Source organism: Ophidiomyces ophidiicola, assembly GCF_022830035.1.
Source record: "Ophidiomyces ophidiicola strain CBS 122913 chromosome Unknown scaffold_4, whole genome shotgun sequence".
Taxonomy (NCBI): domain Eukaryota; kingdom Fungi; phylum Ascomycota; class Eurotiomycetes; order Onygenales; family Onygenaceae; genus Ophidiomyces; species Ophidiomyces ophidiicola.
Genome location: NW_026054644.1, coordinates 551,823 through 564,402, shown reverse-complemented (window position 1 = coordinate 564,402; position 12,580 = coordinate 551,823). Strand labels below are relative to the sequence as shown.

The following is a 12,580-nucleotide window of genomic DNA, read 5'->3' as shown; positions in this document are numbered from 1 at the left end:
CAAAAAAACGAAACCAGCGGGCTGAAGCTGTCAGGTGTACGGGGAGTAGCACCCGAGAGCTGTTTGGTGAACGGTCTTGATACGGCGACGATGACCCTGGGCTGATGACGGAACAGGAACAGGCGCCTACGATAGGCGGGAAGAATGTATTTCCGGCCCACGCCCCACGTGCAGCTGAAATACGCGCGTTTAATTAAGTTTCACGGAATTAGCCGCGCGGCACAGCAACCCCCACCCGTTACAGCCCTGCAACGCGTATTAAACCGTGAGCAGAATCACCTTCTCTGCACAGGCTGCAGCAACACAAAGGCGCCCCAGCTTGTCCTGGATTATTATGGAACGCTTATGACGCTCATAGCCACGCTTTGCTAAAAGCGAAACTTGCCGGCTTACCACAGTCCTTGTCGGATCCTGAAACTTGGGATCTTTTGGCCCGAAATGCCTTTAACCTGTGGGTGATGCTCGATTAGATGCCAGCGATTCCGCGAGGAATGGCGCCTTTAGTACTAACACTCCTCCAGTCTGCCCAAACTGCAGCAATGCATTGACCATATCCAAAGGCCCGTCCACCGCACAATACCCCGCCGGCGTGAACCGATTTGAATGCCGCACCTGTCCCTACCAGTATGTTCTCGACCGAACATACTTCGAGCGCACCGAGATGAAGCGAAAGGAGGTGGCCGATATTATGGGAGGCAAGGATGAATGGAAAAATGCCGACAACATGGCCGGTGAGTGTGGGTGTGGGAGGAGCAAGGTGAAACCGTTTGGGCTGATGATTCTTTTTTTCTTTTCTTTTCTTCTTCCCTTACAGCCCAATGCCCAGCCGAAGGATGCAATAGCGACCGCGCCTATTTCTACCAGCTTCAGATCCGCAGTGCCGACGAGCCCATGACTACCTTCCTCCGGGTATGCATATCTTATAGCTCTCTCCGGTTCTGCTGCTGATTCTTGGCTTCTAGTGTGTCACTTGTGGGGTGCGATGGAGAGAAAACTGAGTTACAGGATACACGTTGCTTCGAGCATACCACCCAGGCCTACTCGCTTAGCTTTTTCGGCTCGTTGCGGCCTTGTGCATCTTGTCAATGCAATATATCGCTGCACAAGCTACTCCTCCACACCATGCTCCAATCATACTGGTGTCTGCCGAAGAGTGGGATTTCCAAGACTGTTACCATGGGCGCCAGATGATGTATATAGTCTATACGTCTACCCGGAAATGGTAAGCTATGTGTTGGCACTGCATGTCGGCCAGACTCGCAATAAGTTTACTGTTGTTGGGGCTCCACCGATAAGAAGGGAGACATGGTCAGAATGGCCTAATAGTAACGCGACACTGGCCCATCCCAGACTGTTATATAGAGAATATCTGCCCAATGTAAAAACTATTTCCAATAGAGCCAGAAGCCCCAGTCAGACATGCAGCCGCCCCGTAAGGTTCAGATATGCGGCTGCTAAGCACTGGATTAGTGGATGACGCTGAAATGGCAAAGGCGGGGAGGATATTTGGGACTCCGACAAAACCTTGCAGCCAATGGGGGCGCCGCCAGTTTCGCAGCGGCCGCGCCACCCCTCTACCTGAAACCATGGGAAAGCCTCTCCCCCCAGCGCGCGCGCTTCGACGCCCACCGCGCGGTGTCTCTACTAGTAGACCAGCGCCGCAAGGTTTGGCCGGGCCAACCAGGCAATTCCCGCCTGGCAACGCAGAATTTTCACCAGCCTGGGTGGGGCTGGGTTGCCCCTCCCACCGTGCGATAAGCCCGAAGCGGCCTAGCGCTGTCGATTCGGGCGCGCTAGGCCCGGTCGGGCAAGGTTTCGCCTCCCGGGCACCCCTCCATACAAAAACCCCTCCCTCTCTTCATTTTCGCACAATCCTTTTTTTTTCCCTTCTTCTCTTCGTCTGCTTCAGTGAGTATCTCCCCCGCCCCCTATAAAGTTCCATCTTCCTTTGCCTGCCCTCGCAACTCTCGCTGACCTGCCCTAGCACCTCTACGCACTTTGGCCGTAGTATCTGAGCATTCTTCCTGATTTCTTCTAGCATCTTCCTAAGAGCTACAAGACTTCAACCTTTCCTTTTTTGTTCGAAAAACTTCACAGAAATCCTCCACAATGGGGTAAGTCGCTTCGATCCTTGACTCTTCTCTCGCGCTTTGACTAACATCACTGCGCTCTACAGTAAGGAAGAGAAGGCACACATTAACATCGTCGTTATCGGCCACGTCGATTCCGGCAAGTCGACCACCACTGGTAAGTCATCACCACGTTTCCCGGATATATCCTGCTTCTCAGTCGCTTACAATCGTCTTAATAGGTCACTTGATCTACAAGTGCGGTGGTATTGACAGCCGTACCATTGAGAAGTTCGAGAAGGTGAGCAGCATTTTCCCCCTCCATCCTGTTGTTCTGGTGGGGTACCGTCGCCTAAGCCACCAAGCGAGGGCTTTCTACCCCACCACACCAGCCCAACTATCAAACTTTGGCAGAATTGTCGATCTTTGACCAATCATGCCTGACCCCTTTGAACCATGCATTTTTTACCTTGACGCTCTTCAGTATACTAATATGTTTCCCCCCTTAGGAAGCCGAAGAGTTGGGCAAGAAATCCTTCAAATATGCCTGGGTTCTTGACAAATTGAAGGCCGAGCGTGAGCGTGGTATCACCATCGATATCGCTCTCTGGAAATTCGAAACCCCCAAATACTTCGTCACTGTCATTGGTATGTTGCCTCTACCACACCCTCAAGTCACAGATTACTAACTACACCCTTTTAGATGCCCCTGGACATCGTGATTTCATCAAGAACATGATTACTGGTACTTCCCAGGCTGATTGCGCTGTTCTCATCATTGCTGCCGGTACTGGTGAATTCGAAGCTGGTATCTCCAAGGATGGCCAGACTCGTGAGCACGCCCTGCTTGCTTTCACTCTCGGTGTGAAACAGCTCATCGTCGCTATCAACAAGATGGACACCACCAACTGGTCCGAGACTCGTTTCAACGAAATTGTCAAGGAAGTTTCCAACTTCATCAAGAAGGTCGGATACAACCCCAAGGCCGTTGCTTTCGTTCCCATCTCTGGTTTCGAAGGTGACAACATGATCCAACCCTCCACCAACGCTCCTTGGTACAAGGGCTGGAACAAGGAAACCGCTGCTGGTGGCAAATCCAGCGGTAAGACCCTCCTCGAGGCCATTGATGCCATTGACCAGCCCACCCGTCCTACCGATAAGCCCCTCCGCCTTCCCCTCCAGGATGTGTACAAGATCTCTGGTATCGGAACTGTCCCAGTCGGCCGTGTCGAAACCGGTATCATTAAGCCCGGTATGGTCGTCACTTTTGCTCCTTCCAACGTCACCACTGAAGTCAAGTCCGTCGAAATGCACCACCAGCAGCTCACCCAGGGTAACCCTGGTGACAACGTTGGCTTCAACGTCAAGAACGTCTCTGTCAAGGAAGTCCGCCGTGGTAACGTCGCTGGTGACTCTAAGAACGACCCCCCCAAGGGCTGCGACTCTTTCAACGCCCAGGTCATCGTCCTTAACCACCCTGGTCAGGTCGGTGCTGGTTATGCTCCAGTTCTTGACTGCCACACTGCCCACATTGCTTGCAAGTTCTCTGAGCTCCTTGAGAAGATCGATCGCCGTACCGGTAAATCCGTTGAGAACAACCCCAAGTTCATCAAGTCTGGTGATGCTGCTATCGTCAAGATGATTCCCTCCAAGCCCATGTGTGTTGAGGCTTTCACTGACTACCCCCCACTTGGTCGTTTCGCCGTCCGTGACATGAGACAAACTGTAAGCTTCTACACTCCCCTAACTTCAGGTGACCACATACTAATGAATGAAACTACAGGTTGCTGTCGGTGTCATCAAGTCCGTTGAGAAGTCTGACAAGGCCGGTGGCAAGGTTACCAAGGCCGCCCAAAAAGCTGCCAAGAAATAAATTGGTCTAATCTGAAGCTTGCCATGCTTGTTCGGGGTGAGATTTGGAGTTGTGGTGAATCAAAGGAGGTCATATTATCTATTCTGAGGATCATGTAGTCGGCCCCCGCGAACCAAAACATTCGAATTTTAGATCCCTGATATTCAAAAAATTAACGATATTGATGGTTCATGACACTTCAAATCTTTTGTTCCACGTCCATTATGTGTCAAAAAGTAACCTCAAATCGTTACCCTTGTGTACTTCGTAACTTTGAGTTTCACGCTGTATCCGTTGCAGCTCCTCATTCTAATGCTTGTAGCCACGTCCGTGTGAATGGCCGTTTACTCCTTCATTTACGACGTCTAGTAGGTGAATCTGTTGATCCACGAAATGATATGCATATGCTGAGCTGGGACGCTCAGCACTACGGTGATTGTGCGTCAGGCCCTTTGATAGCAACATTCATAACAACGGGGGTGAGGGGTCAGGATACCATCAGTAGTACGGAGTAGGGAGAAGTGCATCGAGATACGCATCCTGGATGGCTAGTCCTGAGAGGTTTCAAAGTTAATTTCTGTGTTGGTCCGAGATTCATCTAGCGTTACCCTCTAGTGCATGCGAATCTAGTGCATTCGCATGCAACAAGCCCAACTTCAAAGGGCAGGATGCACCAACGTCAGTCAGTCTTCAAGTAGGTCAGACCACTCTGGAATCTCCTTAATGAGACTCCACATGTACTTCTCCAGTTTCACTGCGCACTTTGAGTGTACAGTAGTTGCCTCGTTATACTGCCGGCAATTGCTATAAATCAACTTGAGATCATTGACAAGGTCTGTTGGATTAGCATAAGAATCCTGCTCCAATATTCCGCAGTGGATAGATCCATGGGCGATATAATAACATTGTAATAATCCGGAACATAATCTCTGCTAACCGGATTAAGAAAGGGCCATGTTTGCTTATGGCTTTGGATTTGATATAGAAAACGCCGAAGCTCGTTGAAATAAGGTCCGTGACGTGGCTCCCTACCTAGTTTGTCCATATTTGGAGACCACCCGGTTGCCCGTATGGCAGGGATAGAGAGTGGATCAATTAGGGTGATAGCGCCGTTGGCCCACTGCCGCGGCGGCTTATGTATAATGTGACTTTTGTTCCAAGGAGCGGCTTTTGGCTTTTACCATTTCTCTTTGTTTCAGAAGTATCCGGCCGACTTCAAGACAACGAATTTGGGGAAGCATGGGGGCACTGCAGAAGGGTTCCGCCTTCGTAATCTTTTATATATATCCCATCCAGTAACATAATTGTCGGCGTAGGTTCAAAAATGCATCACTGGGGAAGTGACTCAGACATATTCTTTTAAATGAGCCATTAAATGTGCACCATACCCTTTCGCCTGTTGATTTGATGAGACCGCGCAAAAGACAACCTCCGCAAACGGGCGGTCTCGAAGTTCACGGGAAGATATTCCACCGACGACTTCCAAGGGCATTTCAATGGCCATAGACAGGTGTGTGCGATCATAGACAAAACGTGCGATATAGTCTTTAGGCATTTTCGGGAGTTGTTTTTGTTAAAGGCAAAAGCATACTTTCTCTGGGAAAGAAACCCTTCGGGCTAGGGCTGACGGACATCATGGCACCTTTAATTCTTTTAGAATTAGATAAAATACTCCGTTCCTCAGATGCCGAGCGCTTCTCATCAGGGAGACCTAGCCCGCGGTCCGCTAACGAGCGCGGCCCAGCTTTGTCCATGAGTGCCAGTGAATGGTATTATGCAGTAAGAATTGCGCAGTTTTTGCTGCTGAATACTAGCACGGCTGGCGTCAACCTCGAGTAGTTAGCTATGTCAGGGGCTTCAGCCACAGCGGTTGTTGAGACTATCACCACAGCATATGAGAACAAACAGAACAAACACTAACTAGTTATCACCCCATATTTTGTCAACTTCCCGCTCGGCAATGGCATCAAGAGAGCCCAGATGCCTCGCGAATTAGCCCAAAGGCCAACACACAACGCATCTTAACATGCCTCCGCATTTACCTATACACCGCATGCTATGCCAATGCGTGTCCCGCAGCCCCGCAGCACGACCATCACATGTGCGCTTTCTATCCTCCTCACAACTGCTCCGCTCCACTGCCAACCCGTTACGGAATGCTTCCCGATCTGCGCGAAAGAGCCATGGCGAATATAAGCGGTCCGTTGCAATCTCTGCTGCTGGGATGATCTCGTGCGCAGTCGCCATGTTCGGAGTGATAACGATCTATTTCCCAGATGGTGTCCAAAAGAAAAGCCGGGAAGGGCAAGATAACAATGCAGCGATTAAGCTCGATGGGCCGTCGGGACTCATTGCTACGAATGATGCGACAGTCGTTATTGACGGCGTTGAGCAGGTTCCCACGGGAAACTCGACCGTTCCGCATTTCCCGAAATCAATCCGTTTGCCTAAGACTCTCGACTCACCTACATCTCGCCCGGCAGCCGCACTGGTTATTGGAGAGGAGGTGAAGAAAGGCGATGGCAAAGAAGAAGAATATCATCTACTTGGCCTAGGAATTCGCACTGTTTCATTCCTCAGCATCCAGGTATACGTTGTCGGACTCTACATCGCGGCTTCGGACGTGGCCGCGCTACAGAAGCGACTGGTCAGACAAGGTGCCTCTCCAGTAACGAGCGCACCCGATAGCGCTGTAACAGCTACATCTTTGGTACCACACGAACGAGACGAGCTCAAAAAGATACTACTTGATCCAGAGCGGGGCGAGGACGTTTGGAACCAGATCCTGAAAGAAGGCGGCATCCGAACAGCCCTCCGCATCATTCCCACACGGAATACGGATTTCCTACATCTCCGCGACGGATGGGTTCGTGCGATAACGGCGCGCGCGCAAAAGGCAAACGCGAAAGCGAAGGAGCTTGCTGCGAAGGAGGGATCGAGTTCTCCGGCCGTCTCGGAGTTTGGTGAAGACTCTTTTGGGCTAGCTATGGGCGAGTTCAAGGCTCTGATGGGTGGCGGGGTGCGCAAGAATGTGCCCAAGGGACAGACACTAATGCTACTTCGGGATAGAGTGGGCGCTTTGGAGATACTGTATCAGCCTGGGGATAAAAAACCAATGCTGTGGTTGGGTGAGGTTGCGGATGAGCGGGTTAGTAGGCTGTTGTGGATGCAATACCTTGCAGGGAAGAATGTTGCTAGTGATGGAGCAAGACAGAATATCATCGAGGGGGTTATGGGCATTGTTGAGCGGCCAGTTGGTACAGTGGAACAAATGGTTGCCTGAGTGTATATCTAGGGACCCAGTCTTGGAATTTGGGATGTATGGGATATATGTATTATATTATCTGCATGATGTGAACAAGAATCTATTCAATGATACTCGTCTCAAGTGTCAAAAGTCAACGATCTAAAATGTGCTCAATTCACGGATGTAAATCTCATGTTAAATATCAGGTTTCCTGATTAAATGATTTAAAGAATAAGTACATTGCTCTCTACAGTGGTGGTATGAAGTACTGGCATCCAATTTGCGTAGTTCCGCCGTCTAATGTCATCCAAAAGGCCACCGAAATCTTTCAACGGGTGTATATCCAGAACGCTGCTTCCGCTCATGCCTTAAGGGCACCAGCTTCCTTGAGAAGACTTTTCAACTCGCCCTTACGAGCTTGCAAGTCAGAATTTCCTCCAATGTGCTTCTGCTTGATGAAGATGTTTGGCACAGTTCGCTGGTGGGTAATTTCCTCAAGGGCATTTTGAATCGCAGCACCGTCGTCTAGAGTGACACGGACAATAGTTAACACACAAAGCATAGAATAATAGAGCAAATTGATCCAACACATACCAACTTGATCCAATTCCATCGTGTAGAAGTCGGCTCCTTCGAGGGTCAGGAGATTCTTCGTGGCCGTACAGTAGGGGCAATAGGACTTAGAGAAAACGACTACACATGTCACTGTAATCAGCACTAGCCTCACTTTTGCGAATTGGTCAAGTATTTTCCCCGGCTACGCACCAACAGCGTGGTCGGAGATGACCTGTTGCGTCTTTTGCTTTGCGGCGGCCATGGCTGCGGGGGAAGTGCCGGCGACGGAGCCGAACAAGCGACGGAATATGAAAGCAATGGTGGGCGAGCGTGAGCTGAGAGCAGCTGCAAGACAGAACGAGAGAGAGGGGGAGAGAGAGAGAGAGAGAGACAAGGATGTAGAATGAGCGGTTGTCGGTCTGGTTTGCGGTGGAAGAGGGGGAACGTTGGATTAGAAATGGGGAGCGCGGAGGGTTAACTAGTTAGTTAGTTGACTTGGCGGGCCGAGAGACAAGCACCCAGCCCGGCTTGCCGCCTTGTCGTTTCTTTTGCTCTGCTTCTCTCCTGCATACAGGATGCTGCGTAACGCTGCTTGTAATCGTTGACGAACTGCCGGCCGCTGTCCGCGGCCCTGGCGTCACTGCCACGTTCCTGTCACACCTAGAGAAGGCTAATAGACGCTGCCGGGCTCTACATTGGAAGAAACAACCGCAGTTCGGAACCACCCTGGAAGCAGACATCAGCCGATTGGCACACGCGGCGCAAGCTTTGCACCGTCCACCAGGAGTGCGGATGGAGCGTCAGGGGTTGGCAGCGCGGGCTCCGACGGCAAACGGTCCTGTCCTATGATGCTGTTGATTGATATTATAATATTTTTATTTCCTCGACTGAGATTGAGAAAGTCTCTTGGTTACAGGACGATCTTCTGCCTCGTACTATGCACGGGTAGTAAAACAAAAGCAAAATTCAAGACAAAATCAATCCCGGAACGAAGGAGACGGTCGGCAAAAGTTATCAACTGGAATAAGCCATAGAAAACAGGGACAGACGAAGACCGAAACTGCATAGAAAGAGGGCAAACAAGATCAAAAAAAAGGGTACTGTATGGAAGGACAAAATAGGCGCTCCAGAAATGGGCTTTAAGAAAGCACTGTGAATAGTAATTGATAGACTTGAGCATTCGAGAACACGGAATGGATGTTCAAGGTGCCGAGAAAGGATGTATTTCATAAATTCGTCAGAGGAAGCGGGTGATTATGGATCAGTGAAGGGACGGGCATGCAGGTATGTTGTATCGGCGGTCTCAAGAACACCTTCCTGCTGGCCAAGACACCTTTTTCCTGCGAATGCGCCTTGCTGTGCAAGATTAGCGAAGCAGTGTCGAAAGATCCAAGAAATCAACAACCAAAAGAAAAAAACCAAACAAAAATTACCAGCCGGATGCAACAAGATAGAAGCTAGAAAACGCCGATGGGCCAAAACAAAACCAAACAAAAACTTGAACGCTGTTGAACATGCTCGCAAACAAACAAAAGAAACAGAAAAATCAAAACCAAAAAACCAAAGGAGTGAACCTAAATGTTGTAATATAACACAGTGTACCCAGAATAAAAGAATTGTTGACACAAGGACATTTGAGTATGATTTGTCTATAGCCAGCATAAGAGCCCCATACCGTCCAATCACATATCATTGCTCACATCACGACACAGCACGAGCAGCTTTTCTCCTTTACAGGACGGATAGGGTCCACTGGCATAGGTTTGGGACCGGGCGTTGCGGTGATCGAAGTGACGAACGTTGGTGCAGGAGGAACAGACGTAATAGCTGGTATAGTCTTATACCCTCCACGGTCCTGCCCGCTGGTCCCTGGGCGGACCGATGGATCTGGGCTCTTAATAGGTGATGGAGGCTGGACGGTGACGGGCTCCTCTTTCGGTTTCTCCTGTTCCAGAACAACGGGAGGTATATCATCGTTTCGAATCGATATAGGTGCAAAGTCCTTGTCATACGCCGAAGGGATTTTGCCCTCCTTCTCCCATAATTCCTGCTGGAGTCGTTTTGCATGGGTGGGAAGCATTTGCTGGTCGGGCGGGAGACGCGGATCAGGTTTGTACATTGTTGCTAACCATGGAGGGTCACCCTCGGGACGGTTGATGGCAGTTCCTGGCCTACGCTCGCCAGATCTAGTTCCTGGGCGGTGGTTCGTACCGTTGCCATTGCCACTCCCGTTGATGCTACCCCCTTTCCTTTGGGTTGCGGAAGTTTTGCGGGTGTCGGCAGAGTTTGATGCCTTACGATTTGTAGTTGTTCTAGTAGTTTGTTTTGATCTAGAAGGTGAACTTTGCAGTTGTTGGCCTGCAGATGTCTCCTGACTATCCTGGGTCTGGGGTGAAGTGGTGTCGAGCTTGGGTTCCGGAGTCTGCAGTGTGCGAGGGGCGGATTGACTTGGACGTCGAGTCTTTGCGATTGACAAGCTTTCTCCATCTCCATTACCATTTGTGAGGGTATTATTTCGCGTTCGGTGGGGAGGAGAGTCTCGTTCCAAGTATTCTTGTTGAATGGGATGGGGGCTTGAAGCAAGTACTGGAATTCGTGAGGAACTTGTTCTCAAATGGGGCATTCGGTACACCTTAGGGGCAGCTCCCTCCTCGTAAGGATCTGCTGCGATTTCTTCCGGCAATCGTGGGTCCTCAAAAACAGTAGGACCATCATTCTCTTCAACTTGGCTATCGTTGAGACGATTAAACGAGGGGTCGCGGTGTTCTAGATCTTCGGAGATAACCATGGACGACTCGTTTCTATCAGCAATTCCGTTTATTCCAATTCCGAGGGACTCTCGGCTACGGCCGTTGATACTCCCAGATACAGTGCCCAACAGCACAGAGTCAGGACTGCTCATCCCATATTGCTGTAGTTCCTCGGTTTCTATTTTTATAAGTTTGTCTCGATGAATCCAATGGGACTCATTTGGATCTTCCTGGTCATGATGACCTTTATTAATTTCTGGGGATTTGTCCGATACCTCCATCACGCTTGACACACTACGGCTTGACGACTCTCGTCCATAGAAATCCAAGACACTATCAGCGTCGCTGCCGTTGCGGGTTGAAGTGTTATCTTTGCGGCTCAGAGCATCAACGCGATGCGCCACTAGATGCCCCTGATCAAGATAGCCATGTCTTGAGCCTGATCGCGAGGATGCACGGGATATAGACGAGCTGTTCAATGGATAGGAAAAATTGGTTTTGTATTTCGAATAGGTCGCAGTGGAATCATGGGATGTTCGCACCCTGGAAGGGAGGGATTGTGTATACTGCTAAAATGCCAGTTAGTCCAAAGCGCAGGCCATGCATTCTTTGTAATTACGGAAGAATAAAATGCCAATTTCCCATGAAAGAAAAAACATACATCCGGGTCGTGTGAGGCATTTTGCTCCCATTGCTGACGCCCATTCGCGCTCCCGGGCGATGACAGAGCATCTGCTGGGTTGTTCACAGCAGTCTCTGCCATGCCAGCGATGGTCTCCGATTTAAGCGTGGGCTATGTAGCTCGAAGAATATCAACGCCGCTCTCTCCTAGAAGGCCAACTCCTAGCAGGATCCCAATTGCAACAGCTGCCTCGATGGCTCAGCGCCGTTGCGCCAAGTTGCATATAAGTATACGGGGGTTCGATTGACGCGAAATCGGACAGGGTGGCGGAAAGGATACGTAGAGGGGGAGCCGATCGGAAGATCTTGAAGGGTGCACGCTTTTCCCGATTTCTGAAACGGAGAAAAAATCCAGATCTTGAAGTCCAAGCTTGCAGCGTCACAATCGGTGGGATCAAACGGTTTCCTGCCGATCCAACGGGGGGCGGTTCTTGGGAGCAGGGAGCTGGTGTAAGCCGCAGCCTACAACCGGAAGACCAGCCCGCAACGTAGAATTGGGCTCACGGGCGATGCGCGGCAGGGTTGTCGAGGGGAGAGGGAGATGGCTGGGAAGGACGGGCGGCGAGAGCGAGCCTGCAGGGCTGGGGGAGGGAAGGGAGAAAAAAGGGCACCGGCAGCCCACCAGCGACGAAAAGAACACAAGGGAAAGCCAGAGAGAGCGCAATGGAGAAAAAGAGCAAAGGAAAAGAAGATCAAAACGAGCGGTGGCGTTGCGACGAGAAGGGCGAGGCGGCGGGCCGGCGAGAGGAAGAGCTGGACAGGAGAGAGAGCGGTGGGTTGTTGGTGATGATCTTCACAGCCGGCGGTGCCAAGCGGAGGGAGAAACGGCAATTCCAATAAACTTCACGCGAGCAATTCGTCGCCAGGGAGATTCAAAGGCCTGGACGGCGGCGGGCGGCACTGCGCACTGCTCAGCAAGCCGGACGGCTGTGACTCGCCTCAGAAAATAGGAGGCGCCATCTCAGCCCAGCCATGCGATGCTTCGTCTACATTTATTACGCCGGCACGGGGATTTTGCGCCTGATTTACGCTGTCATCCGAGGGTTTGATTACCTGCAGGGGCCAAATGTCCGGCCAATATCGCGGTTTGATTGGCGTGGCGGCGCAGGCCAGCTGCCCCGGTCATTTCAGCTGGGTGTGAGAGAGTAGGGAGAAGATTAATGAGTGCAGGCGCCCCAAGTGTCGGAAGACGAGAGCGAGCAGATCAAAATTAATATCGGGTCTAGCAAATGTAATGGCGGAGAAGAGATTGACACAATATCCAGCAAATCAAGGAACAAATAGATTGGGAAAATGCAAACCAGGCATCCCGGTAAATGTTGCACACACAATACCTCTGCAGTGTATAGCTTGCTCTAGAAGTGGATGCAGAGGGGCATTCTAGTTGTTATTCAGGGGCGTAGCTAGGAAATAAATCAAACAGTAA

The 12,580-nt window shown here is 50.7% G+C and overlaps 5 protein-coding genes across 5 annotated transcripts; 3 read left to right on the top strand and 2 right to left on the bottom strand.

Moving 5' to 3' along the window:
* Positions 1–438: 438 nt before the first annotated feature.
* RPC11 (RNA polymerase III C11 subunit) lies at positions 439–998 on the top strand (the record flags this gene model as incomplete). The annotated part of the gene is made up of 4 exons (XM_049250706.1): positions 439–451; positions 522–731; positions 815–909; positions 963–998. 4 exons carry the CDS (start codon positions 439–441, stop codon positions 996–998), a joined length of 354 nt encoding a protein of 117 aa, XP_049110290.1.
* Positions 999–2,109: 1,111 nt separating this feature from the next.
* On the top strand, positions 2,110–3,942 carry TEF1 (translation elongation factor EF-1 alpha; the record flags this gene model as incomplete). Its single annotated transcript, XM_049250705.1, has 6 exons — positions 2,110–2,114; positions 2,177–2,247; positions 2,312–2,370; positions 2,579–2,717; positions 2,773–3,794; positions 3,853–3,942. 6 exons carry the CDS (start codon positions 2,110–2,112, stop codon positions 3,940–3,942), a joined length of 1,386 nt encoding a protein of 461 aa, XP_049110289.1.
* Positions 3,943–5,947: 2,005 nt separating this feature from the next.
* AIM18 (Altered inheritance of mitochondria protein 18 mitochondrial) lies at positions 5,948–7,204 on the top strand (the record flags this gene model as incomplete). Its single annotated transcript, XM_049250704.1, has 1 exon — positions 5,948–7,204. One exon carries the CDS (start codon positions 5,948–5,950, stop codon positions 7,202–7,204), a length of 1,257 nt encoding a protein of 418 aa, XP_049110288.1.
* A 325-nt stretch (positions 7,205–7,529) lies between these two features.
* TTR1 (Glutaredoxin) lies at positions 7,530–7,985 on the bottom strand (the record flags this gene model as incomplete). The annotated part of the gene is made up of 3 exons (XM_049250703.1): positions 7,530–7,693; positions 7,763–7,861; positions 7,934–7,985. The coding sequence occupies 3 exons, from the start codon at positions 7,983–7,985 to the stop codon at positions 7,530–7,532; spliced, it is 315 nt and encodes a 104-aa protein (XP_049110287.1).
* Positions 7,986–9,419: 1,434 nt separating this feature from the next.
* Positions 9,420–11,236, bottom strand: LOZ57_001615 (uncharacterized protein; the record flags this gene model as incomplete). The annotated part of the gene is made up of 2 exons (XM_049250702.1): positions 9,420–11,042; positions 11,135–11,236. 2 exons carry the CDS (start codon positions 11,234–11,236, stop codon positions 9,420–9,422), a joined length of 1,725 nt encoding a protein of 574 aa, XP_049110286.1.
* Positions 11,237–12,580: the final 1,344 nt, after the last annotated feature.